The 25,993-nt window shown below is 41.3% G+C and overlaps 1 protein-coding gene across 1 annotated transcript in view; it reads left to right on the top strand.

Annotated features, from left to right (window-relative positions):
* Positions 1–25,993, top strand: part of LOC124798505 (sodium- and chloride-dependent glycine transporter 1-like) — a 132,698-nt gene that overhangs the window by 67,249 nt on the left and 39,456 nt on the right. Inside the window, exons 5-8 of the mRNA XM_047261944.1 lie at positions 4,732–4,886; positions 10,161–10,246; positions 21,531–21,798; positions 23,248–23,351. Coding sequence (XP_047117900.1) covers positions 4,732–4,886; positions 10,161–10,246; positions 21,531–21,798; positions 23,248–23,351 — 613 coding nt within the window. The remainder of the gene's footprint in view (positions 1–4,731; positions 4,887–10,160; positions 10,247–21,530; positions 21,799–23,247; positions 23,352–25,993) is intronic.

The following is a 25,993-nucleotide window of genomic DNA, read 5'->3' as shown; positions in this document are numbered from 1 at the left end:
AAACCGACCCTACTGCAGCTCAGCTTATGAAACAATGGCGACGCAGTTTCCAGACACTTCCAGGGCTTGCTTATTTCTCACAAAGTGTGTTAGCACCGCATTAAATACCGATATGAGTTGCTAAGTGGAGTCATAAAACTAAAACAAGATCGGCATATGGACAGATTCTACGTAAATATCTGCACATTGTTCTATGGTCCTAGATGGGGAACTGCTTATGGGTCATCCTGTACGGTACCGTCTGGGGAAGGAACTTCCCCCATCATAAGCGCTGCTCGCTTCTCAGCGTACAGACAGACTATAGCTGCCCAGAATTTCCTGTCCAGTTCTGTTATGCAAGACGATAAAATAAGTCCACTCCTTTAGTGTTTATATAGTGTAATACTTATTTGCAGTTGCTGAGAGAGCGTTACATTCATATAAACAATGGCTGAGAAGGACTTAATTTGTGTGATGTGGTGTTGGTGGGAAAGGCATTGGATTGGTAAACATGGTATCTTGCAGCTGTCCGTCGGTGACAGCGTATTTTAAAGCCATGTAGCCATGTTGTAGTCACTTCATGGTGAATAAATGAATGACCTGAATGTTACTGTACTTCTCTCTCTTCGTAAACTTTGTAACTGGTAGAGTGCAAGCTCTTCCACTCAATAACTGTGACACCTGTAGAGTGGGTTGCACTGAGTGCGGCCGCTTGCTACACTTTCACAATATTTCTTCCAATGTGGTTATGGATGTGGTTGATGGAATGGAAGTCGTCATGTTCAGCTCTAGAACAGTTACCTTCTGTAATACATTCCTCGACAACAAGACGAACTTTTCTCCTAATTTTCGTTCCCACTATGTCTGCAATATCCGCTGTGGACATCAATCATCTCCTATAATTTGCACCATTAACATTCTGCTACGTCGAGAGATCAGTTTCCTCCTGCAAATTTTTTTTTTCTGATCAGCGACATTCGCTGACTTCAGAGAATTTGGAAAAGTTCCTGGTTGTTTCTTGCACCTCAGAATGTAAGGGAAGATAGGAAATCTTAATAATATCAGTGGTGATGGATAATTTACTAAACAGATGTAACCAAAAATAATTTATTTTTTAATGTAATATAAACTTTCAAATAACAAGTATTAAACTGCTTCGAACATTTGATTACTTTACAAAATGAGTGTTAAATACTCGTGTTTGCCTATAATCGTGTAAGGAAAAAAAGTTTACGAAAGATTTGAAATTATGCTTAACGTTTGTTAGAAGGCGCAAAGTGCTGTCATTATGTAACACCAGATGTATATAAACAGGATAATTTCCGCTCCATTTCAAGCAAAAGCAAGTTTTTCACTCAACTCAGTATTCATGATCTCGTATCTCCTGAACTACGTGCCGTACAATGATATAAGTTCGCAGGCGCATTCAATGATATATGTGTATACTCTCTGCAAATGCTGTAGCGAACAGAGTTAGTAGTAAGTAAGTAATAAATCAAAAGCTCATGCCTGATGCTGAAGATTGACTGCATGAACAGTGAACACACTTTTTTCCTCTCCTCATTTTGTTGGGTGCTGTAAGTGAGAAAAAGTTATGTAACAGTTTGAAATTATGTGAAAGTTTGTGGAAGTCGCCAAGTGATCTCATTCTCAAATGCTCGATGAATGAAGTCCGAGTATTTTCACGCAGTCAGTTACACTGTCTTAATGCAAACGCACAGTTTCTAACAGCTGTAATACTTGTCTTATTGTGTTAAACTTTTAATATAAGATTATATCTCTTAATGAGTAGCCTATGAGAGCATTTTAAATTTTTAAATTCGGTTAATAATTTCGCAAAATATTGAAAGCCGACGTTTTGCTGCTGGAAGTGGGACTGGGTTCTGGGTTTCAGATAACGTTTAGTAATATAGATCCTTAAAAAAATGTTTTTGATATTAGAGTACCACTGGGGGAGGATGCCACACTTTTTGGTTGAATATGAAATTTAGAAGGTAAATATGGAAACATTCAAAACGAGACTAAACCCACAAATTTAACAATATATTTTCAAACTGAAACTACATGTACATGAAAAAGTACTATATTTCTGTCCCATAGCATATTTTGTTTAAATGCTGGAGTACTAGGGATCTCACCCCAAAGATTGGGGTAACATGGCAAAATAAAAATTTGACAAAGATAAATCCATTTTCCAATGATCATATATGATGTATTGTACAATAATACAATGTAAACAGTTTTGCTGTGATTTCCACTTCTGCTGAGGTTGATATTTTCCGTTTTTCAGCACAGTTCTTACACATACCTGCTTCTTCTATGCAGGTTTCATGAAGCAATTTTTGACAATCAGTTCTACAGATTCAATCCGCTTGGGGTCCACTGGGATTGTAGTAGTTTATTTTGACCTGAACACAGTCATTATCATCATCTGTCGATTTTCCTTCCCTGCATTTTTGGCTGACTGATTGAGATTTTTTTCGTGCTATTGCTTTCCTGTTGCGTGGACTTCATGATGTTGAGGTTTTCCTTGCTTGTCAACACCAATGCTGATTTCTTCCTTTTTTTCAGATGCTTCAGGTCAATATCTCGAAACGCTAGCCCTGCTTTAGCGTTAACATGTAGATTAGACATACGTCCTCAATCGTTGCTAACTCCCAAATTAGTTGGTTCTTTTGCTACATTTTTCATCTGGAAGGTCCTGCAGTTACAGAAAGAACAGTTTCAAGAGCATCTTCTTCATTTGCAGCTTCTAGTCCAACAGCAACGTTGTTGGTTTCGTTAGGCTTCATCTTCGCCAACACAACGTCAGATATGGCAAATGCTTCCTCTGGTATTTTCTGGGCATTCAGTTGAAAGACACCACCAGTTTCATATGTACTACTGGCGTTTGATGGCGTTGCACTTTTTTGCAACACTTCCTTCAGCGTTGGTCCAAACTAGGCTTGTGAGACTTTCCTGCCCAAGAGATCGTCCAAGTATGCATTACCTTGTAGAAGAATTGCTTCAGCAGCTTGAGGAGGCATCAGTATATTAGCTATAGGAAATGTGCTGAATGAGGAGGCAAGCATACCAAGATAACATGATATCTGTCTGCTAGTTCCAACATCTCAGTATCAGACCTGTGAGACATATGACCACCAAGGGCTAACAAAAACTTTCCTTGTGCTTTCATTGGGATGAAATGCTCCTTTAACTTCAACATGAATGTCGCTGAATTGATATACGCTGAGGTTTCATTCATGAGAATTCTTGAACCATTTGGAAGAGAATCCCCTCAATCAAATTTCTTATTTTTCCCCTTTAAAATACAAGCTGGAGCAAAAAATGCCATTTAGCATTACAACATGCTATTATGGTAATTGTTTCCCCCTTTTCTCCACAGGTCATTTGATTGATCATTGGGGAACCTTTTTTGTAATAACTGATTCATCTCTGGGGTTCATCTGAAAACTGTATTCGTCCATATTAAATCTATGGTCTGATTTGTCAATTAAAATATTCTGTAAGAGAACATTCTCTGGCAATTTGAAATAATTTCCAATGTCTTCTCTGTTGAGTGCCATTGCCCTGTCGATGGGAAGTCCCTGAGGTTTCCTCTTCACGAGACTAGGAAAATGTCTCAAGAATGAGTGTAGCAAATCCCACCCTGCCATGCCGGCATCCTTGTTGAAATTATGAGCAATACCATCGGTTTCAGCAAACTGAAATGCCAGTTTTCGCACTCCTTCTCCAGTAGCTGGACATATGGAAGCCTGCAGCGTCTTAATGTAAAACACAAGTTGTTCCTCGTTTTCTGTTCTAAGACAACCTAAAAATACAATGCAATATTCTTAATTAAAATTGGTATTATCATTTACATCAATATTCAATGCTATTAATTACAATGTATTATTACAATAGCTATTTTAACATGAACCTTTAATTTGTTATTGTTTCAATAGATCAATAATTAATTAAATTTTGTGCTAGTTGCATGACAAAAGAAAAATAAATGGTTTTTGCTAAGTTACTCCCTTTCATGTCCCATTCCTATTTTTTGATATCATTCTTCCCTAATAGTCTTTTCAAAGTCTGATATGGAGTTTCATATGCCTCAGAAGCTCGAAAACAGCTCATGCCACTAGTTTTCACAAACCATACATGTAGGCATTATCTTTAAAGAAATTAATACATATAAAAGTTAATGTGAATGACTATCATACCCCAAAGAAAATATGGCTTCTTCCAATGCGTTCAAGATGAGATGCCACTTGAAATATACTTACAAATATGGCAACAAGGTGCGTGTAACTACATGCAAATCATAGGTTAAGATACATACTAAATGGTAAACGCACAGTTATAACTAAGGCAGGTGGATACAGAGCACTATTATTGTTTTGAAACACACTTACAATTATTTTAGTGTAAATCGGAGCACTTACCACAGATTTCAAGCTCACAAATGTGAAAATACCCATTAAGACTGCTTCCAACGCTTCCCACTCAAGACAATGACGCAAGGAACCTAAGTACTGACGAGTGCTGCACTCTCTTGGCAGAGTGAAGCAATCTGAGTAAAGATGCATCTCCTGATTGCCATCATACCTCTATCCACTCTACATATATTTGTACACATTTTACCCATTTTCATTACATATATATGTACGTATATCATGTGTTGATATTATATAAAATTCTAAACTCTATACATCACAGCTCAGGACACACTTTTTGTAGCACTCACAGTTTATCTCTTTCTGCTAACAGGCGCCGGTTTGGCCATCGTGGTGGTCAATGTGCTATGCACGACGTACTACAACGTCATCATCGCTTACCCGCTGTACTTTCTCGCCATGTCTCTGCGAGAACGCCTTCCCTGGCAAGACTGTGGACATTCTTGGAACACAGAGGCCTGCCTACCGGTAAATCACACATTCCTTCGTGCAGGAGTCGTAAGCAACTAAATACGTTAGAACACATTTTTCTTCGCCATACATATCTAATTACAGACCTCTTCAATACCTTGTGAGTGATCATATATGTCTCCTTTTACTATGATCTTGTGAGTCTTCTACAGTTCGTGCTCTCCCCCGCAATGTACGAGGGTGAGTCAATTATTATCCGCTGTTTAGTTATATTTTTGTTTATTTTGGTAGTACTGTCGTTTTACGTTGATGACGCATGCTTTGTTTATTTGTTATTATATCTTTACAGTTTTCAAGATAGTTTCGTTATCGCTGACGTGCTGTTAATCATGGCTGCTCCGCTGTCTATTTGCGCCAAAGAAGAGCAACGTTCACTGATCTGTTTCTTGTGGTCGGAAGGCGTATCAGGGGCCGAAGTTCATCGAAGACTTCCGGTACAGTACGGGAGCAGTGTTTTGCCAGAACGGAATGCCTACGAATGGATTGAAAAATTCCGAAACGGTCGCACAAGTGTTACGCACGATGAAGGAGCTGGACGACCATTTACAGCCACAAATGAAGAAACCATTGAGCACTCACGTGAAATGATTATTTTAGACAGATGATTAACTATGGACGAAGTGGCACATCGTCTGCAAATTAGCCACGGTTCTGGCTACGAAATCATCCACAACAGACCTGGGTTTCATAAAGTTTGTGCAAGATGGGTCCCAAAACAACTCACACAGTTGCATAAACAAACGCGCTCGGACAGCTGCAAAAAACATTTGGATCGCTGTAGAAACGGAGGGGACAACTTCTTAGACAGGATCGTTACTGGTGACGAAACATGACTCCATTCATTACGAGCCGGAGAGTAAACGGCAGAGTATGGAATGGAAACATCCAAATTCGCCGTGCAAGAAAAAGTTTCGTAGGAAAACTGATGCTTACGGTTTTTTGGGACGCACAAGGTCCAGTACTGGAACGTTATGGGGAAAGGGGCACAACAAACAGTGTACGCTACAGTGAGATGCTTACTGCCAGGCTAAAGCCTGCAATTCGAAGCAAACGCCGAGGATTGCTGTCAAAAGGTGTTGTGTTGCACGACAATGCCCATCCACATACTGCTGCCCACACTGCTGAAACGCTGCAGAAACTCAAATTTGAAGTACTGGATCATCCTCCATATAGTCCCAATCTTGCCCTTTCTGACTTTCACTTGTTTGGTCCACTCAAACAGGCATTAAGAGGTCGTCGATTTGCCTCGGACGAAGCAATGAAAGAATCGGTGCATTCCTGTTTCGCAGCTCAACCGGAAACCTTCTTTTATGAGGGCACCAGGAAGCTTGTACAACGATGGACCACGTGCGTTGAAACGTAAAGAGACAATGTCGAAAAAAGGTGCTCTTGTAAGTTTCCTATTCGAATACAATAAAAATTTTTAACTACTTTGCGGATAATAATTGACTGTCCCTCGTACACCTAGTCCAGTCTTTGCAGCCACTGCTTCGACATCTCTGACTGCCCCGTTTCCTATTCGGTCTCCTATCTCTCTTCATAGCATCTCACATTTCCTTTCGTCTGTGGTGTTGCATGGGGGCTTAATCATTTAGAATGCAAATATTTTTAATTTTAGTAGCTGTATGTACGATTACGAAGTCTCGTAACCGGTTGGCCCTGACTAGTATTACTCCGCAATCTGACTGCATAGAATAACAACAAAGAATGGAAGGAAATTTGCGTTAACACAATTAATTAATTAAGTCCCCAGCAACTATAAAAGCTACGAAACAAAAACTACGGAACAACAAAGCACAAGTGTAACTGTTCTGTGTGCGGAAGTGTGATTCAATGTACACATCTGGCACGGTTCTTCCTCAATAAGACAAGATATTTTAAATACCATTTACACTGAATTAATTAAATAAAACTGAAATACTATAATTGCACGTAGAAACCCGAATTACAGTCTAATACATGAACACAAGCCAGATGCTTTGTTGACTGAACCTGTGACCAAGAGGCATTGTTAGTTAGGAAATTTTAAAAAAAATTAAAAAAATGTTTTTTACCTTCATATATATTGACTAAAAATACACTCTGATCATTACAGCATCTCCATTCGAACAACATCTGCTGTCTAGCCCATCAAAACAACTGCACACGACATGGCCTCAAATAATACAGCTATCAACATCCTCTCAGCAAAGCACTAAGCACCACCACCACTTCTGAACAAGCACTGCCAGTGGAGGCGGCGGAATAAAACTCTTTGGCGCAATCTCTGGCGCTGTGACTCAGTGTAGCCACCTTTCAGTGTCTCCCGTCTTAATATCTCGAACCAGTTCAACAACTCCATTAGCCGTTGGTGTACATGTCACTACAAACAATTAGTTTCAAAGACAACCGAAATATGTCGCATTGCCGTTAATTTCCGTGCAACAGTAGGGAACAGATTACTTGCAGCTCTTATGACGGCGGTACGACGTACATCCCCTCCCCCGACCTCCATTCCTTAAGACCCATAAGGTTCGAGATGTGCTTCACAAAGAGAGCTAATAAGAGCACTGAGCCACCACTTGTTACTTAATTACAAATTTATATTAAACCTCATAATCACTACGGAACACCACTTCCATTTACTTAGCTACCAATTTATGAAATTTACGCTATGCTCAGCTATGCATTTCGAGCTACAAAACCCACCTTCAGGAAGTATGTGCGTAACTAGAGATCGCAATTCATGAGAGGATTTACTAGTCATATTACTGCCTCTAACATACTGAAACTGTAGCATCGTTATTTACAACAGCACCAAGTTTAGGAAATGCAGAAGACTATATTTTTGGCAAATCAGGATGGATTTACGTAAAATTCATTCCGTAAAAGACCGAGGATTCGCTATTTCTCCATATTCGATAAAAGTTTTACTATGAGCAACATAAATCTTACAGCAACATATATTCTACGACGGATGTTCCGGAGAGTAATGTACCGCATTTTTTTTCTCAACCGAAAACAATGCTACGAATACGAAACGTTACGTACGTACTATTTGAAGTTTCCCGAGTGAGCTCGCAAAGTTCCCGTCACTTCCGACAGATAGCGTAGCCGGAGGTCAGTTTCAAGACGGCGTCTGAAGGTAATGTGCGTTACAAGCAACGTGCCGTCATTGAATTTCTCACTGTTGACAAGGGAACCTCCCCATCGCACCCCCCTCAGATTTAGTTACAAGTTGGCACAGTGGATAGGCCTTGAAAAACTGAACACAGATCAATCGAGAAAACAGGAAAAAGTTGTGTGGAACTATGAAAAAAATAAGCAAAATATACAAACTGAGTAGTCCATGCGCAAGATAGGCAACATCAAGGACAATGTGAGCTCAGGAGCGCCTAGGTTAGTGTGAGCAGCCGCGGAACGAGAGGTCCTCGGTTAAAGTCTTTCCTCGAGTGAAAAGTTTACTTTCTTTATTTTCGCAAAGTTATGATCTGTCCGTTCGTTCATTGACGTCTCTGTTCAATGTAATAAGTTTAGTGTCTGTGTTTTGCGACCGCACCGCAAAACCGTGCGATTAGTAGACGAAAGGACGTGCGTCTCCAATGGGAACCGAAAACATTTGATCGCAAGGTCATAGGTCAACCGATTCCTCCACAGGAAGACACGTCCGATATATTCTATACAACACTGGTGACGGCATGTGCGTCACATGACAGGAATATGTTATCGACCCAACTAACTTGTACACTTGGCGAATGGGTAAAAAGATTCTTCTACCTTGCCCGATTTAGGTTTTCTTGTGGATGTGATAATCACTCCCAAAAAAGTGATGAAAACATAAGAGTTGCCACATAAACTGCAACAAATTAATGCAACAGTTTCACAGTCGCATAGTTTCCCCTGTGCTGTGTCAAAACATATGTTTTTAACGTTTTCAAATTTTTCCGTGTGTAGACCGTCAAATCCTTCATATGTCCAAGCAAATCTGAACAAATCCTGGAATTCTGGAGAGCGAAGTTGATTATGTGTGGGTGCCTGAACTTTGATAATTGTCTCAAAATAAAAAATTAAATTTTTCACTCGAGGGGAGACTCGAACCAAGGACCTTTCGTTCCGCAGCTGTTCACGCTAACCACGGGACCACGGCGGTCCTGAGCTCCATTTTCCATGATGTTACATATCTTACACATGGACTACTCAGTTTGTATATTTTGCATATTTTTTTCATAGTTCCACACAACTTCTTCCTGTTTTCTCGATTGATCTGTGTTCAGTTTTTCAAGGCCTATCCAATGTGCCAATTTATAACTAAATCTGAGGGGGATGCGATTGGGAGGTTCCCTTGTGAGAAAGAAACTGTGGGGTATATTCACAACCGCTTGTGCAAAGTTCATGGGGCACCAGCTGTCGACAGAAATACAGTTAGTCGATGGGCACGGAGGATCAGGTCATCAGAAGGCAGTTCGGCCAAACACGATTTGCAGTGGTCCGGGAGATCATCCGCGATTGTCGACATTCGACAGACCTGACCTAGCCCCCTCGGACTTCCCTTGTCTGGGCCATTAAAGGATGCCGTTCGTGGAAGACATTTTGAGGACGATGCGGAGTGATTCACACAGTGAAGCACTGGCTCCGCCACCAGGACAAGGGATTGGTACCGACAGGGCGTACACGCCCTTGTTTCGCGCTGGAGGAAGGCCATAGAACGGGATGGAGATTACGTGGAAAAATAGGGTGTGTAGATAAAACACCATTATTTCGTGTGTGTAATTCTCATTATCTTCAATAAAGAATTGTTGAATAAAAAAATATGGTGAATTACTTTCTGGGCAACCCTCGTAATTACCATTTGCGTTCATATGATGTGCTGTAAGATGAAAAATGACAACTGTGTCACAAACTTGTATTTGTTGCCTTTGTAAAAGGTTATGATGTCCTGGAGGTCGGTAATGTTACCTAGAAAAGGCATAATTTTACTTTGTACTCCCCAAACTGAACAAAAATTATGAATTTCTGCGATCATCATGTACCGAGTGTTCCTAACAACAAACATAACACGTCTCGCACGGAACTGGCAACGGCTACTATCCTGTCACTCATAGTCTAATATTCTATATAAAGTACCCGAAAACAACAGCCTCGCAATATTGAATAATAGACGCATTTAAATTTTTGTTGTTCAAACTTGGAGTGACGTCAAATAATGTATCTGCTTAAAAGCAACAGAATAAATTCCAAATCTGGAAAAGGTCTTGCTCTGTTTGTTATTCGCTACTGTTTTGCCCTTTGCAGCTCGCCACGGGCGCGAACGCTACGAGAAACCTGCAGGTGCTCAACTCCAGCATGCGAAGGAAAACGCCAGCAGACGAATTCTTCCAGTAAGTACCAAGAAATTTTCAACTTCTCGCACGCTACTGCCGTAGCGCCCCCTGTTCGTTTTCATCATTGCTAGCAGTATCTCGCATGATTCCCGCAAGAGATCGAACCCAGGGTGCATCCACACTGAAGATGTCACGAAATGCCGTCAAGACTTAGATATTACTACTATGTTTGTGGTGTGTGTTCTTCCGGACACCACACATATAATAGGAAGTAAAAGTACCGCAAGTTCACAAAAACTGCAAGAAAGAAAGGCTAAATGTGTCATCATTTGCATTACGTAAGGCTTTGATGTTACCCGCTAATTTCACTGATAATAATAAGTATAAAATATTAGCGACAATACTCTCCTAGTACAAGCCCCGAGCATTCACCAGTAATAACTGCTTCCCGTGAAATGGCAACTGTCTGTGTTACAAAAAGAGATTTTTGCTTGACCAACTGTAGCACGAACAAAGTGCAGAATTCTACACACACTGATGAACAGTTATATCGAAGTTGGCAGCCGTCTTCGAAGGATAACGTCACTGTCAACTCAAGACCAGGAGACTAGTGTTTAACGTCCCGTCGACAACGAGGTCATTAGAAACGAACACAAGTTCGGCTTACGGAAGTATAGGGAGGGAAACCAGCCGTGCCCTGTCAAAGGAACCACCCTGTTATTTGCCTGAAAAGATTTAGGGAACTCACGACAAACCCTAACCAGGATGGCCAGACGCGGGTTTGAACCGTCGTCCTCTCGAATGCGAGTCCAGTGTGCTAACCACCGCGCTACCTCGCTCGGTGTTTCCCAACTCGATGACTCAGTGACTGGAGTAGTTCGGTGTGGGATATCACGTTTTATCGTGGCAAAAATGTAACGGTTCTCGCTGCTCGTACGAAGTGAACCAAACACTAGCACGCAAGGAAGAAGCTTTAACTGAATATGCGATTCAACTGCAGAGATTACGAATCTCGTGATTTCTCGTCGCTATTTAAAGAACCAGTCATTACTTTCTTTGAAGTTGCATATGATGTATAGTTATGTTGACACTACAGAAAACTTACTTCAGTTTTCGATATGCAACAGTCTCTCCAGTTATTCTATAAATTTGCTGTTGGATGTTCATTATAGCATTTAGGCCATAGCAGTTCTTATAAATTACTAATATAGCTCAGCGTCACAGTTAAATGCAGAAAGATGTTCAATGAAAATTATTGTCTATTTTCTTTTGATAGAGACTCCAGTATTGAAATAAATCTAAGTCAAATGGGAATGTTATGCTAATCGTCATACTTCTGATGACGAATATGCAATGTAATGGAAATAATTGTAACTCGTTCCACACAGGCAAACATTTACCTCATGCGAGCGATCTGCTAGAAAAAAGAAACTCGAGTACTTCTGGTTTTTAACAAAACAACCAACTTTCTCCGTTTGTCGGATTCAATTTTAATTGCATACGAGAAAAATAATACTTATTCCCTCTACTCTAGAGCTACCGACTTACATAATCTTTAATGTCATTGAGCAGTATTCCTCCTCTTGTCCATATGTACTATTTAACATGTTTTTGTTCATCCGTCTTCGACAGAAGGTAAAACAAAAGTCAGTCAAATTAAAATTTGAATGATAAATCAATATTTGCGAACAGTCCTCCCACACATCACAGTTATGCTGTCCTCCACGCACAAAATATTACGTTATCATTGCGATCGAAAACTGTACTTTGTATTTCACAATTCCGCCTTAAAAAACTTAATACATCGCTAACGCAGATGCGCTCTCTGTAGCCCTCGCGATAATATTTCATTAGCCTCGTTGGTTTCATTATAATGTTAAGATACACTGAAGAGCCAAAGAAACTGGTACACCTGCCCAATATCGTGCAGGGTCCCCGCGAGCATGCAGAAGTGCCGCAACACGACGTGGCATGGACTCGACTAATGTCTGAAGTAATGCTGGAGGGAACTGAACCATGAATCCTGCTGGGCTTTCCATACATGCGTAAGAGTACAACTGGGTGGAGATCTCTTCTGAACAGCACGTTGCCAGGCATCCCAGATATGCTCAATAATGTTCTTGTCTGGGGAGTTTGGTGGCCAGCGGACGTGTTTAAACACAGAAGAGTGTTCCTGGAGCCACTCTGTAGCAATTGTGGACGTGTGGGATGTGGCATTGTCCTGCTGGAATTACTCAAGTCCATCGGAATGCACAATGGACATGGATGGATGCAGGTGATCAGACAGGATGCTTACGTACGCGTCACTTGTCAGAGTGGTATCTAGATGTATTAGGAGCCCCAAATCACTCCAACCGTACACGCCCCACACCATTACAAAGCCTAGACCTTCAGGAGTCCCATATCACTCCAACTGCACACGCCCCACACCATTACAGAGCCTCCAACGGCTTGAACAGTCCCCTATTGACATGCAGGGTCCATGGATTCATGAGGCTGTCTCCATAGCCGTACACGTTCATCCGCTTATACAATTCGAAACGAGACTCGTCCGATCAGGCAACGTGTTTCCAGTCATCAATAGTCAAATATCAGTGTTGACAGGCCCAGGCGAGGCGCAAAACTTTGGCTCTGAGCACTATGGGACTTAACATCTATGGTCATCAGTCCCCTAGAACTTAGAACTACTTAAACCTAACTAACCTAAGGACATCACACAACACCCAGCCATCACGAGGCAGAGAAAATCCCTGACCCCGCCGGGAATCGAGCCCGGGAACCCGGGCGTGGGAAGCGAGAACGCTACCGCACGACCACGAGATGCGGGCGCAAAACTTTGTGTCGTGCAGTCATCAAGGGTACAAGAGTGGGCCATCGGCTCCGAAAGCCCATTTCGATTATGTTTCGCTGAATAGTTCGCACGCTGACACTTGCCGATGGCCCAGCATTGAAATCTGCAGCAATTTATGGAAGGGTTGCACTTCTGTCCCGTTGAACGAATCTCTTCAGTCGTCGTTGGTCCCGTTCTTGTGGGATCTTTTTCCTGCCGCAGCGAAGTCGGAGATTTAATGTTTTACCGGATTCCTTATATTCACGGTACACTCGTGGAATGGCCGTACGGGAAAATCCTCACTTCATCGCTACCTTGGAGATGCTGTGTCCCATTGCTCATGCGCCGACTATAACACCATGTCGAAACTCACTTAAATCTTGGTAACTACCATTGTAGCAGCAGTAACCGATCTAACAACTGTGCCAGACACTTGATGTCTTATATAGGCGTTGCCGACCGAAGCGTCGTGTTCTGCCTGTTTACATATCTCTGTATTTGAATACGCATGCCTATACCAGTTTCTTTGGCGCTTCAGTGTATTGCGCTTCCGTCGATTGGTAATATATTTCAGCGGTTCTCTATCATATACTACCCTAGGAACAAACATGAAAGTAATGTCAGTTCGTTTCTGAAATACCTTTTCATTAATTTTATATTCAAATTCGTTTTGTTTTCTTTTCTTTGTTACATAACGTACGATGTTTCAGTACGTACAGTCGAAACTTATTCCCAAAATGCACTCGAAAATTAACTTTAGTTCTACTGAAAAAAAAATCTTTACGGTGTCGAGAAAGGTGATCCCTGATCCCTAACATGAATATGACCCCGTCCTGATCTTATGATTGGCGATTACCACAGAATGTACAAGACACAATATCTGAAGGCACAGTCAGTGGAACAACTTTATTCGCTCAATGTTTTACACCGGTTATGGCTCAAATCCATCAAATGGTTCAAATGGCTCTAAGCACTATAGGACTTAACATCTGAGGATCAAATGGTTCTGAGCACTATGCGACTTAACTTCTGAGGTCATCAGTCGCCTAGAACTTAGAACTAATTAAACCTAACTAACTTAAGGACATCACAAACATCCATGCCCGAGGCAAGATTCGAACCTGCGACCGTAGCGGCAGCCCGGTTCCAGACTGTAGCGCCTAGAACCGCACGGCCACTCTGGCCGGCAACATCTGAGGTCATCAGTCCCCTAGACTTGGAACTGCTTAAGCCTAACTAACCTAAGGACATCACACACATCAATGCCCGAGGCAAGATTAGAACCTGCGACCGCAGCAGCAGCGTGGTTCCGGACTGAAGCGCCTAGAACCGCTCGGCCACAGCGGCCGGCCTCAAATACATCTGCTAAACGAATTCACAGTGTATAGTGTGGAATTATATGCGATCTTAGGGGCGCTAGAGGACGTGAGATGAGTCTGACCTGTGAAATTCTTCTACTTCGACTCCGTGAGTGCAGTTCAACCCAAACAGTGCTTCTCCCAGCAACAAAACACCAGGACACTCTCTGTCACTAAAACATCTAGAGAAGTAGGTGGTATACTGCTGGGCACCTAGGCATTTGGGAATCACAATGTACTGTCTGCTTACATGCAGTGACCTCGCTATTGAAGCATAGGCTCTGTGTCATTGGGAGTAAGACTGGCAGGGAGTGACGGGCAACTATCTGCGGTCTCAAACACCAACTTACTGACTGTAACATAGCTTCTTTCCTTCAAAGAGGCGACATGGACAGTTTTGAAAATTCCTGTGAATTGGGCATTGCTCTCTGATACATGGATTTATCTTCCAGCATTATGAGTCTGCAATGTGCGGAGCTTGTGGCGTACGACTATCAGTAAACACACTTGCCACATGAAAGAATTATCGATCATCTGGATGAGAACAGTTTAGGACGAAACGCAATGTGTCAATCGATTACTAGATTCTTGTCGTCTTCCCATCTGTTTAATAAAGTTTTAGGTCATTAAGTTGGTTGAACCATTCAGCGTTTTTAGTTTGGAAGTCTGCATGCATTTTTGTACGCTTCCATTTCCTAGCCTTTCCCTAGCTTGTTCTTTTTATTGATAATTTTTGAAAATTCTTCATACGGATCACTTCAATGTGGATAGCTGAACCATCCACCACTGCATCCTCGTTACATGATACGGAAGCTCCTGACCCACACGAGTGCGTCTCTGTGTCACGAAGCACAGGTGTTTGCAGGACCTGGAATGTTGCCACTGGGCTACGAAGCTTATAACAGATGCCTGGACACGTCTTGCAGTAAATGTTGGCACAAGCTTGCGGGGCCATACAAATGCATAGCAGAGCACTGGAGGAAATGTGCCCCTCGTGTCGGCTTGGTATAGTGCAGATTTGTCTTAGTATCCTCATACAGTTAATATTTGCGAGAGACGGGCCCCTAGTATGTCTTCTTTGTTTCTCTTTACCTGCATGTTCGCCTTACGGCGGCCACTACATAAAAAAAATTAGCGTATTCCAGATAATGAAAACATACAAGAAGGGCAGCACGAATGGATACATGTTTGTTTGACCCATGGAGAGCGTCATAGAGATGGAGAAAGAACCGAACTGGCAAACGTTTCAAAACAGATGCAAACTATACCGTAAAAGCCTACTTACTAAATTTGAAGAACTAATCTAGGAATATCTGCAGCTCCCAAAGTGTCGCTTTCGTACGGATCGCGATAACAAGATCAATTACAGGGCGCACAGAGACGTTTAAGGAACCATTCTTCCTTCGCTCCTTACGCAAATGGAACGGGAAAAAGTCCTAGTAATCAGTACAACGGCAGGTACCCTCCGCTGTGCACTTCACAGTGATTTACAGAGTATGGATGTAGTATGCAGATGTAGAATATTTGTACATTTCTGAATCGTGCGGAAATTGCTCGTTTTCTGATACACATCCACACCCACTTGACAGAACAGCGTCAAAGTGGTTGTACAAATGTTCACCTGCTTTGGATGAATAATCATTAGTGATATACCGTCCAGAACAAAGAATATTGTAATGGCACTGCAAACCAGATTATCCACCTTGAGATATAATTTAAGAACTCGATTATCGATTATTGAAGCAATGTCGATCGCAACACCTCGCAACAGACTCTTTGATCCTAACTTAAATTGATAATACGCAAAGTCTTATTTTCTTATACTCACGACATATTTGTAACAACAATACAATACTGGTGATTGTTTGTTGATTCCATAGATACCATACAATCCTTCTGAAACTGTCTTTTTAGATTCCTGTAAGAAATCTATATTTCGAATGTGGAAACTAGACAAGTTTAGAACAGGACCCCATGTTTTGCTACCATGAATTATTGAGCTATAACAACTAAAGATCACGATAGAATAACAAATTTCTTTTAGTAATTAGAAAATTGCATCACGTATTGAAAAAGTTATCTGCTGTGGAACATCGAAGTTCAATTAAATGATGTTTTCAAAAGTTAAGTTTATTGAATTAATGATGGAAGTCAAAACACAGTGCTTTACACACACAACAGGTAAATAAATATTAATAAAATCTTAATCACAATATTAAATTCTCCATAACTTTAGAATTGCGGATGTCTCGCAAAACATAAGACCAATTTTGGAATCAACACAATTGCTTCACGAAGAAACTTTTTATACATCATTTAACAATCATTCTAAAGTTAGTAAAAAGTATGTTTGTTTTATTTTGCTAAGACGGTAGAACGAGTTATGGAAGAAATAAATGACTCAATTATTGTTACTGCTACACTTGTATACATTCTGACTGATTTAATATGCAATTGACAATCTCTTTAATGTTAATAGTATTATGAATTAAAATAGCGCTTGCCATCAGGCAGCCTAATTCTTGTACAAAGTACATGTATATACTTCGGTTTTGTGACTTCACAGTCCTTAATTAGATACTAAAGGCAGTTCTGAGTTTATACAGAGATATGTCTTTAAGATGTCCAGTACTTTGTTATGAATGCCTGCCAAAATTAAGTAGACAACAGTGAAAAACATGGCCAGTGGATGTTATTGTGAACTGTGATTTCTGTGAACTGTGTTTCCCAATAAACGCAGGCAGAGTTGGAGAAAACTGCTACAACTCGTGAAGAAGGCTCCGTCTCTCTCTTGGCTACAAAAGTACTCAGTCGCCGTAAGATTTTCTGGGAAACACATTCAAAATGAGAAGGTTGAACAACCAATAGCACTGTGGTATCTTCTAACAAACTGGTCGCTTAGGGAACGTCTTGAACACACAAGCTGACGGCGAAATATTGCGCGTCGCCCACCATTGTTAACTCGAGAAGGAATCACTATGCACTGCATTGCAAAACACAGTAACAGCTCTTTCAAAAAAAAAAAAAAAAAAAAAATCCATGGATCCAACATCGAATAAAAGTTCGTAAACGATATTCACCTTTTTCAGAAATTTAGTTTTTATTCTTGATAATCGCGATTTTTTTTTTTTTAAGCAAAGAGCGTTGTCGTCAGAGCGAAGAGCGTTGTCGTATCAAATTCTGGAGCGCATCATCGCTGATACTTGCAGCCGAAATATTACAATCATATTACATTACATTACGTAGGAACATTACACTAATGTAGCGTAATTGGTGTAACACACCGCTCAAAAGAATAGGGGTAAGACCTGTATCAACATCCGTTACGCTAAGTCTATTTTAAGACAAGCGGTACCTTTGGTCGTATTGCATAGCTTGGGGTCTTCGCTTTCACGGTAGCCAAAGTTATTTGCCATCTGTCGGCTGTGTTATGCGTCACAGTATTAGGTGATCCCTCAGAAGAAAGTGAATTCCGGTGTCTCACTGGTCCCTAGTGAGGCTCACAGATGGCAGTTATCCTTTCTGAGGTTGCATTCAACAAACAACATGCTTTGCGACTCTTTGAAGTGCAAATTGCAAGGGCAATCTGTTTGATCCAAGAAGAACTGACTTCCCATCGTGTTGCCGCAGACGCCAATGACTCTCCATATGTTATCCATAGATTGTGTACACGCAGTAGGGAGATAGGTCAGTCCACAAGGCCGATGCATTACAACACTGAAGACCGTAACCTGGCCATCTCTGCATTGCACCGTTGTATGGCTACCGCCAGACCACTGTAAGACGATCTCAGAAGGATCATTGGAGTGCTGCATCTGATCAGACTGTAAGGAATAGGTTACGAGAAAGGACCTTGCGATACAGCCGTCCTGTCTGAATACCCCGCTCGACACGACAACATCTCGCAGCTCACCTTCAGTTCTGCCGTACCCATGTAAGCTGACAGCTTCGTCAATGGCGGAACGTGTTATTCGCAGACGAGTCCACATTTCCTCTGACGCAAGGTGATGGCCATGTTCGTGTGTTGAGCGGTACCTGCTAAATGTTGTACAGGAAATCGGCCAAGCTTCTGTGACGGCATGAGGAGTCATCAGTGTTAATAGCTGTACGGATTTTTCGTTGTCCATGGTCGCCTTACCATCAAGCAGTACATCCAACAGATCCTGTTGGACCATGTGGTGGCCGCTGCATACGATGGTGGCCCTGAATTCCTTCTCATCCACGATAATGCCAAGGCCTATGTGGTAGACGACACCAGCGATGTCTTGCGAAGCCTGGACATGGAAATAATGGAACGGCCAGCGGTAAGTCCCAACCTTTACACCATCGAAAGTGTGTGGGACATGCTTGACAGATGTGTTCCTGGTCATCCTGTTCCACTACAGACTCTCCAGGAACTCTCAAGTGCTTTCATTGAAGAATGGGAACGAATACCACAGGGTGACCACTTGTTTCAACTTTTTTTTTTTTTTACACCTATCGACATTTTAAGTTCTTGTTATGCAAATAAACGAGGATGTAATGTTTAGTGGTGTACTTAGTTTGCGAAAGATAAAGGTATAATTTGATAACATATCCAGCCTTCAATTATTACTGAGCGGAGTGTGGCAGATGCTCAAAGTCTTGTTCCCCTAATTCTTTTGAGCAGGGCATAAATGGACGAGTACTGATAGGACGTCTGTACGTGTTTTGCTCTCTGCTCTTGAATAAAGCAAGCGATTTTTCCAAGTTGTAATGAGGGACGTACGGCAGCTTATTGTTTACTGAAGGGGTTATACAGGGTGTCCCAGCTATCTTGTCCACCCAAAATATCTCTGGAACAATAACAGCTATTGGAAAACGACTTTCGCCGGTATCAATGTAGGGCTGGGGCTCATGAATGTACATATTTGGAAACATTCTAAAACGAAAGCATATGTGTTTTTTAACACAAACTTATGTTTTTTTTAAATTGACCTCCTGTGTTTTTTCTTCAGCAATCCATAGCATGACAAAGCACATACACAATGGCGTTGATTGCATCGCAATATTCCCATTACATCCCGAGAAATTAAGACGCGGAGTTGACGCTTGAAACACCCGACATGCGCTGCTAGCGCACGTCCTGAGGCTCAGGCGTGAACCCCATGCTGCCCGTAATCGCGATGTGATTGAAATGCGTAATCACACTTCTATACTTATCAAGAGGTCCGAAACGAATAATACGGTCTGCTGCCATCCTGCATTAACGTCGTACATTCCAGCAGGTATTTATCCCATAGGCTAGGGGTGATCCGGTTCTGTAACATATCTGTGTACCGCAACGTTAGTCACAAAGTTAACTTCGCTTATCGTTAATCCGTTACTAAAAAGGTAATGCCGTTCAACGTTAAAACTTTACTTTACTGTAGATCTAGCGCAAGTGACAGTTAATCATTCACTCGTAATAGTAAAATTCATGTTGATGGTTTTAGTGAAACGAGCAAGTGGAATAAAAGTTTTACCGTTGTTGCGGATCTCTTGATAAGTATGGAGGTGTGATTACTCATGTCAATCACATCGCTATTACGGGCAGGATGGGGTTCACGCCTGAGCCTCAGGACGTGCGCTAGCAGCGCATGTCGGGTGTTTCAAGCGTCAACTTCGCGTCTCAATATCTCGGGATGTAATGGGAATATTGCGATGCAATCAACGCCATTGTATATGTGCTTTGTCATGCTATGGATTGCTGAAGAAAAAATATAGGAGGTCCATTAGAAAAACATAAGTTTGTGTTAAAAAACACATATGCTTTCGTTTCAGAATGTTTCCAAATATGTACATTCATGGGCCCCAGCCCTACATTGATACCGGTGAAAGTCGTTTTCCAATAGCTGTTATTGTTCCAGAGATATTTTGGGTGGACAAGATAGCTGGGACACCCTGTATAGGAGCTAATATTCCTGAAAGAGTAAAGGTCGTCAGCCCCTCTCAGGCTTCTATAGTGAAAATGTATCGTGAGTGATATTGCGAACAAGCTACCTGGTAACTGGTGAGCTACAAGTCATGATGTACTGATGCTTGAATTGAAGATTCGCTCACAGTTTTTGACGGTCGACTGACACGCTTTAGTGCAACTGCTCATAGGCCAAATAAGCCACAGGCCAAACAGATTCGTGTGTACCACAACGGTTCAGTGAGTGTATGAAGCTCCAAAGCAGGCAGCTCCCGAATATGAAAATGCATCTGCAGAAAATTGTTATGTATTTAATATTTCCAAAAAACTACAGTAGTAATGTACTTTCCAGGGCTTTCTGGAAACACTGGATTCTAGCTGGCATTGAATTAATCATACTTCCAGAAAAGTCGATTTTGCGCTACCCAACACGAGCTCTCTTCTCTGTCGGCTCAATTTTAGATTCACAGCAATATGCGTTTTTTTTTTTTTTTTTTTTTTTTTTTTTTTTTTTTTTTTTTTTTTTTTTTTTTTTTTTTTTTGTACGGCGCTGTCTAGATCTGCTCAATAGGGTCGGGTGAGTTCGTTAGCTACCACAGTCTTTGGAAACGCAGATCATTCAGACATTATTATGCAACTCTTGATCAGTGGCAACTGGAATCGTGATATGGAAAAGTAAATTGTTCTATATTTTCACTAATGGTGTGTTCGTTATTTCCTTTTCGCTGATTTTACAGTACATACAAAATATCAAGTTGAAACTACAGGGAAAGGAGAAAGACCTTTTTACACTTCATTAACGTTTTGTAGCCACGAAATGTCACAAGGGAATCCCATTAGGCCATCTAGAGGCATAATGGTAAGTTATTAGAACAGATGCTCTTTTCAAATTATTTAGAAATTGGTAAACGTTAAACAGAGTGTCAAAAAGATTTTCCGATTGTGATTATTTTACTGCATACCCATTTATAAAACCGGTAATAAAATTCTATTCATAAAAATACTATTGCAAATCACTTTTTAAGTGGTTTTGAGTAATGCAATGTTCTAAAACTGTCAACATTCAAGCAAAACCTTAAGTAAAAGTGAAGTAAAACAAGAAAATATCGCGTTTCAACTTAGATGGGATAATTTTCTGGACCGTAAGGTGTTTATCTTGAAGTACGAAATGGTTTTCCTATTATTTCTCTTTGTTGCGAGACGCAAGCTTACCGTTCCTAATGACATGTCTCTTGACAGCAACGGCATCCTCCACATTTCTGAGGGCATCGACAAGCCCGGCAATGTGGTGTGGCAACTGCTGGTGTGCGACATCATCTCCTGGGTAGCAGTCTACCTGTGCATCATGAACGGTGTTCGTTCCGTGGGTAAGGTAGTCTACTTCACGGCAACCTTCCCCTTTGTCATACTATTCGTACTCTTTGTGCGAGGCGTGACACTGCCTGGAGCCATTGATGGTATCATCTTCTACATATACCCTCAGTGGGAGCAGCTCACCAATCTCAAGGTAAGACAAAAGCCTATCCTCTTCTTCACATCTGAGAATATTCATATGTTGTAGGCGACGGTACTCTAAAATATATCGTATAACAGTCTCTTACATGAAGTCTACTACACAGTAACATTATCCTCTTAAAGGATTTTTTAACAAATGTAAGCTGTCCATTTGCTCTCCCTACGACTGTTATGTGCTGATCCCACCTCCTAACACAAGCGTTGCACCAAAATATTTAACTGATATAACTGAGCCCAGGAGTGCAATGTAATGCCACTAATGCTGTACTCAAAAGCTGTCAAATTTTTCTCATACTCATACTTACGACCATGCACTTATCAATATTTAAAATAAGTTGTTCTTCTTTATACCAAGTTATACAAGTCGTTGAATGGGACTTGTTTCTCTTAAAATGTGTCCATCAGTACAGAGGAACATCAGATTACAAAATACTTAGCGTCTTATTTCTCTGTAGGTCACGACAGTCAGTGAATTGCTGTAGCGATTTGTTACTGTCAGAGTATGTTGTTATTTACTGGGTAATTTTCAAATATTCCTGGAAAAAATTGAGACTTTACTGTACTATCAGACGACAAGAAGCAACTTATAATTTGTCTAGATTTTAAATTCATTTTTTGAATGACCCAAATATAAGATGTAATTTGGAATTTAACAGAACACTAATACTTCAAGAGTCGTACATTTTGGCATCAGAATCGTGTAGAACATTAATGTGTTTGTAAGCATGATATCTAACCCTGTAATAAATTACCTCTCTAACCATGGTTCAGACGTATCCATGATAAATGACTTCCTAAATCATAATGAGATAGACGATGTAAAATAGTTCAGAGACAAATGACGACACAATAGAATTCTGCATACTGGAAAGAGTTTAAAGAAACTTGTGTTATTTATTTTCAGCTCGAATCTAGGTCAAGGTGTGGTATAGACCCTCTAAGAAATAATTTAATTTACTATTAGCATACGAATGTCATAGTTAAACACTGGCCGCACCCTAAAAAGAAAAGGAAGCTTCTTAGTGTGGGAGAATATTTTGTGAAACACAGAAGACGGCATCGCCAATGACTACGAAAAAAATCAGTGTGCCGAAAGTACTGCGATCTGCATATGCCGCCAGTGATACAAGGAAGAGTTGTTAGTAACTAAACAGATAGTGTATGCGTCCCATCCAAAGTTGACGAATGTAAGCTTTGTACTACCATGCCAACAGATATGTGTATGAACGTCATACAGGGCAATCGTAGAATACCTATCAAACAGGAGACGATATAGAATACCTTTTCGCAATAACATGTATATTCCGTAGTTATTACACAGTAAATACACTGTTCGTGGAATTTTTATATCATATTAGTCACTATTAAAAAAATCACAGTCCGTGCATTACCGTTTGAGCATTTGAGCGTTCTAACTATGCTGGTTGCTCATTTGTTTTAGGTTTGGGCTGATGCAGCAATCCAGATATTCTTCTCCCTTGGACCTGGATGGGGAGGAATTGTCAACATGGCCAGTTACAACCAGTTCAGAAATAATGTCAAATGGTAATGTAGTCTTTTATGTATTTGTAATCATTTAGAGTTGGGAACTATTCGCAAGCCTTTTCTTTATCCCTGGACTCCTTAGTTCTACGACGGTGGAAGTCAGGAGACTTTGGGGCGCTTGTGTTTCTTTCTGTTCACAGTCACCTTTAACGATCAATATTAGTACTGAGGAAACAGGTTATTGCTCTGCAACAGAGTCTACATAAAAGTAACAACAACGTGTGTACCATTGCGGTAGTCATTAAGTTTTGTGCTGTACTGTCAGGTTTCATTCATAACAAGTGATGAAATAATTCCTGGTCCATCGTAAGCGCCACTTTGTGCTGTATGGCAGACACTGTCGTCATCAACATATTCATCATCTTTAACGTAATAACTTATAGTCTTTACGTCAAGAGAAAATCCTTGACAGTTAAAATGAGTTTGGTGTGGCTGCTTCGCACGTCTGTCACGACCAGTCACGTAACGTGCTTTTGTTTACTCTTCCATGGCAACGGCTTGGTATTGCTGAGGTGTTTGGCAGCTATGTTTTTCAGTCAGTATTGCGGCAACCGTTTGCACTTCGCGTTTGAAAGCTGGCAACAGCTTTGTTATCTGTCAGAGATATTTTTCCAACGTACGAAGTATAAGCTGAGATATTCCTGGCAGTAGATGAGTCACCTAAATGGATAAAATTGTTCTTAAAATTTTCAGAAAGCCTCTAGGTAGTGAAGTACGGTCGTGTTACCAGCTCTGGATGAGAACGTTGGAGCCCCCCCCCCCCCTCCCATAAACAATGAGATGTGTGAAAAACTATGTTTTATACATAGGAGACCGATTCTCGACAGAATGGGGGTACGTTTGTACTAACCGCTGTGCAGGTCTGGAGCTTGTAATCTGCTCGAAGACAACTTACCCTCCCCTGATCATCGATATGATGTAGTTAATTGCGATTTACTTGTGTCCACTGCAGTCAGCTGATCCTTTTTATTGAGTAAGATCAAACGTGTGGACCATCAGCTGTTGAGCCACATTTGTAACAATTTGTGAAGAGCTACATGCACTAAAATTCCTATTTTTCTCAAGATTGTTCTCTTCAGTCATTTACACCACAGAATGCCTCTTTTTCTAAGTTACAGAGCAGATAAAACTCTGGCGGTAACATTCTTTAGTAAGGAATGAACGTCCAACGTCTTGGAGTTTAATAGCAACATTTCCCAGCCTTTAGCCAATAGTGTGTCAATATTCGACTATTCATCTTGTGATACCCCTTCGCCGAATGTTTTCTTTTTATGACCAGCACTTGTCATAGGGCTTTCATTCTTCATCATGTGACCTTGGCGCACTCGTTTTCACGCTGCAAGTTTGGCAACATGTTTCAATCGACCAATGTGTATCTGTATGTAAGATGCGTGCGCGCGCGCGTGTATGTGTGTGTGTGTGTGTGTGTGTGTGTGTGTGTGCGTTTGTGTTTGTGCACTGACGGCGGAAATCGTAACATCCACAAAAAAGCATTCGCTATCAAAGAGATCAAGTCAATTAAGAGAGAAATTTGAATGGTTATTGTCGACTCTACAACACGTTAAGGGCCGGTTCAACAGTAGGGCAGGCTTCACTTCTACGGCGCCATATGCGTTTCGTGTGTGATTATAGGAGGTCCAATATTCTTCATGCAACCGTATCTCCAATGCGTGCTGTGTGTCTGAGTCATAGACAACGGAGCAGAAACTGCAGTAGTAGATTCCAGCGCGTTCCAGGTAGGTGACAAGTCTGGAACCTAGTAGACTAAGGAACGGTGGCCGCGCCACATACTGTCCCTCAAGTTTTGGAAACTATATGTGCACTCATATATTATCATAATGTAGAGACATAATTCCTCAAAATGCTCGCTTGTTTTCTCCCAGTTAGGAAGAACACGACAACTGATTTGGAGTCGATTGTGGCAGCCTTGATGTGTGCCAGGTTCCTGACATTCACGCATCATTGCTGAAATGTTGCAACTATTCCCTAAAGCGCCAAATTCTACTGTGACCGCCATGATCATCTGTACCACGATTCACGCAAAATCCGTCAGTGTACACAACGTGATAGCATTCTATGACATTTCATGCAATAGTCATGAAATGTTCCACCATTCTGAGGGAACAAAAATACAGATGTCAGAGCACTCCATGCGTTGAGGGTACACCCTTTAAAGGAAACCGGACTGCTATTCTACACACCTGAAAATGCACCACATTCTCCACACTCTAATCATCGCCGTCGATGGGATACCACTACCCCCTATTGCTTGTTGGCAAGTGTGATGATGTTCCCTCTTTACATATTGTCCAGTTCAGCTACGGGGGGGGGGGGCGGGGGAGGCGGGGTTGGGGGGGGGGGGGGGGTGTTCAGGATGGGTATGGGTAGGGAGGGTGTGAGAGTGGGCGACGCGGACATATTGGTACACAAAACATTGGTCATAGAATATGTCATGTAGTAGGAATATTTTACCGTAAATGTGATGAATAGTGAGAGCAGGCGGGATGCTGCATCGACCTTTCACAAAGATGAAAACAACAAATAAGTAGGTATGAATTACTCGTATGTAACAACACAGGAATTCCGAAGTCAAAACTTCCAAAACGGAACGCAAGTGTCATAACATGTGGCACATCTGTGTT

Source organism: Schistocerca piceifrons, chromosome 5 (genome assembly GCF_021461385.2).
Source record: "Schistocerca piceifrons isolate TAMUIC-IGC-003096 chromosome 5, iqSchPice1.1, whole genome shotgun sequence".
NCBI classification, from domain to species: Eukaryota; Metazoa; Arthropoda; class Insecta; order Orthoptera; family Acrididae; genus Schistocerca; species Schistocerca piceifrons.
Note: the sequence above shows the minus strand (reverse complement) of the source record. Positions and strands in the feature narration are given on the sequence as shown.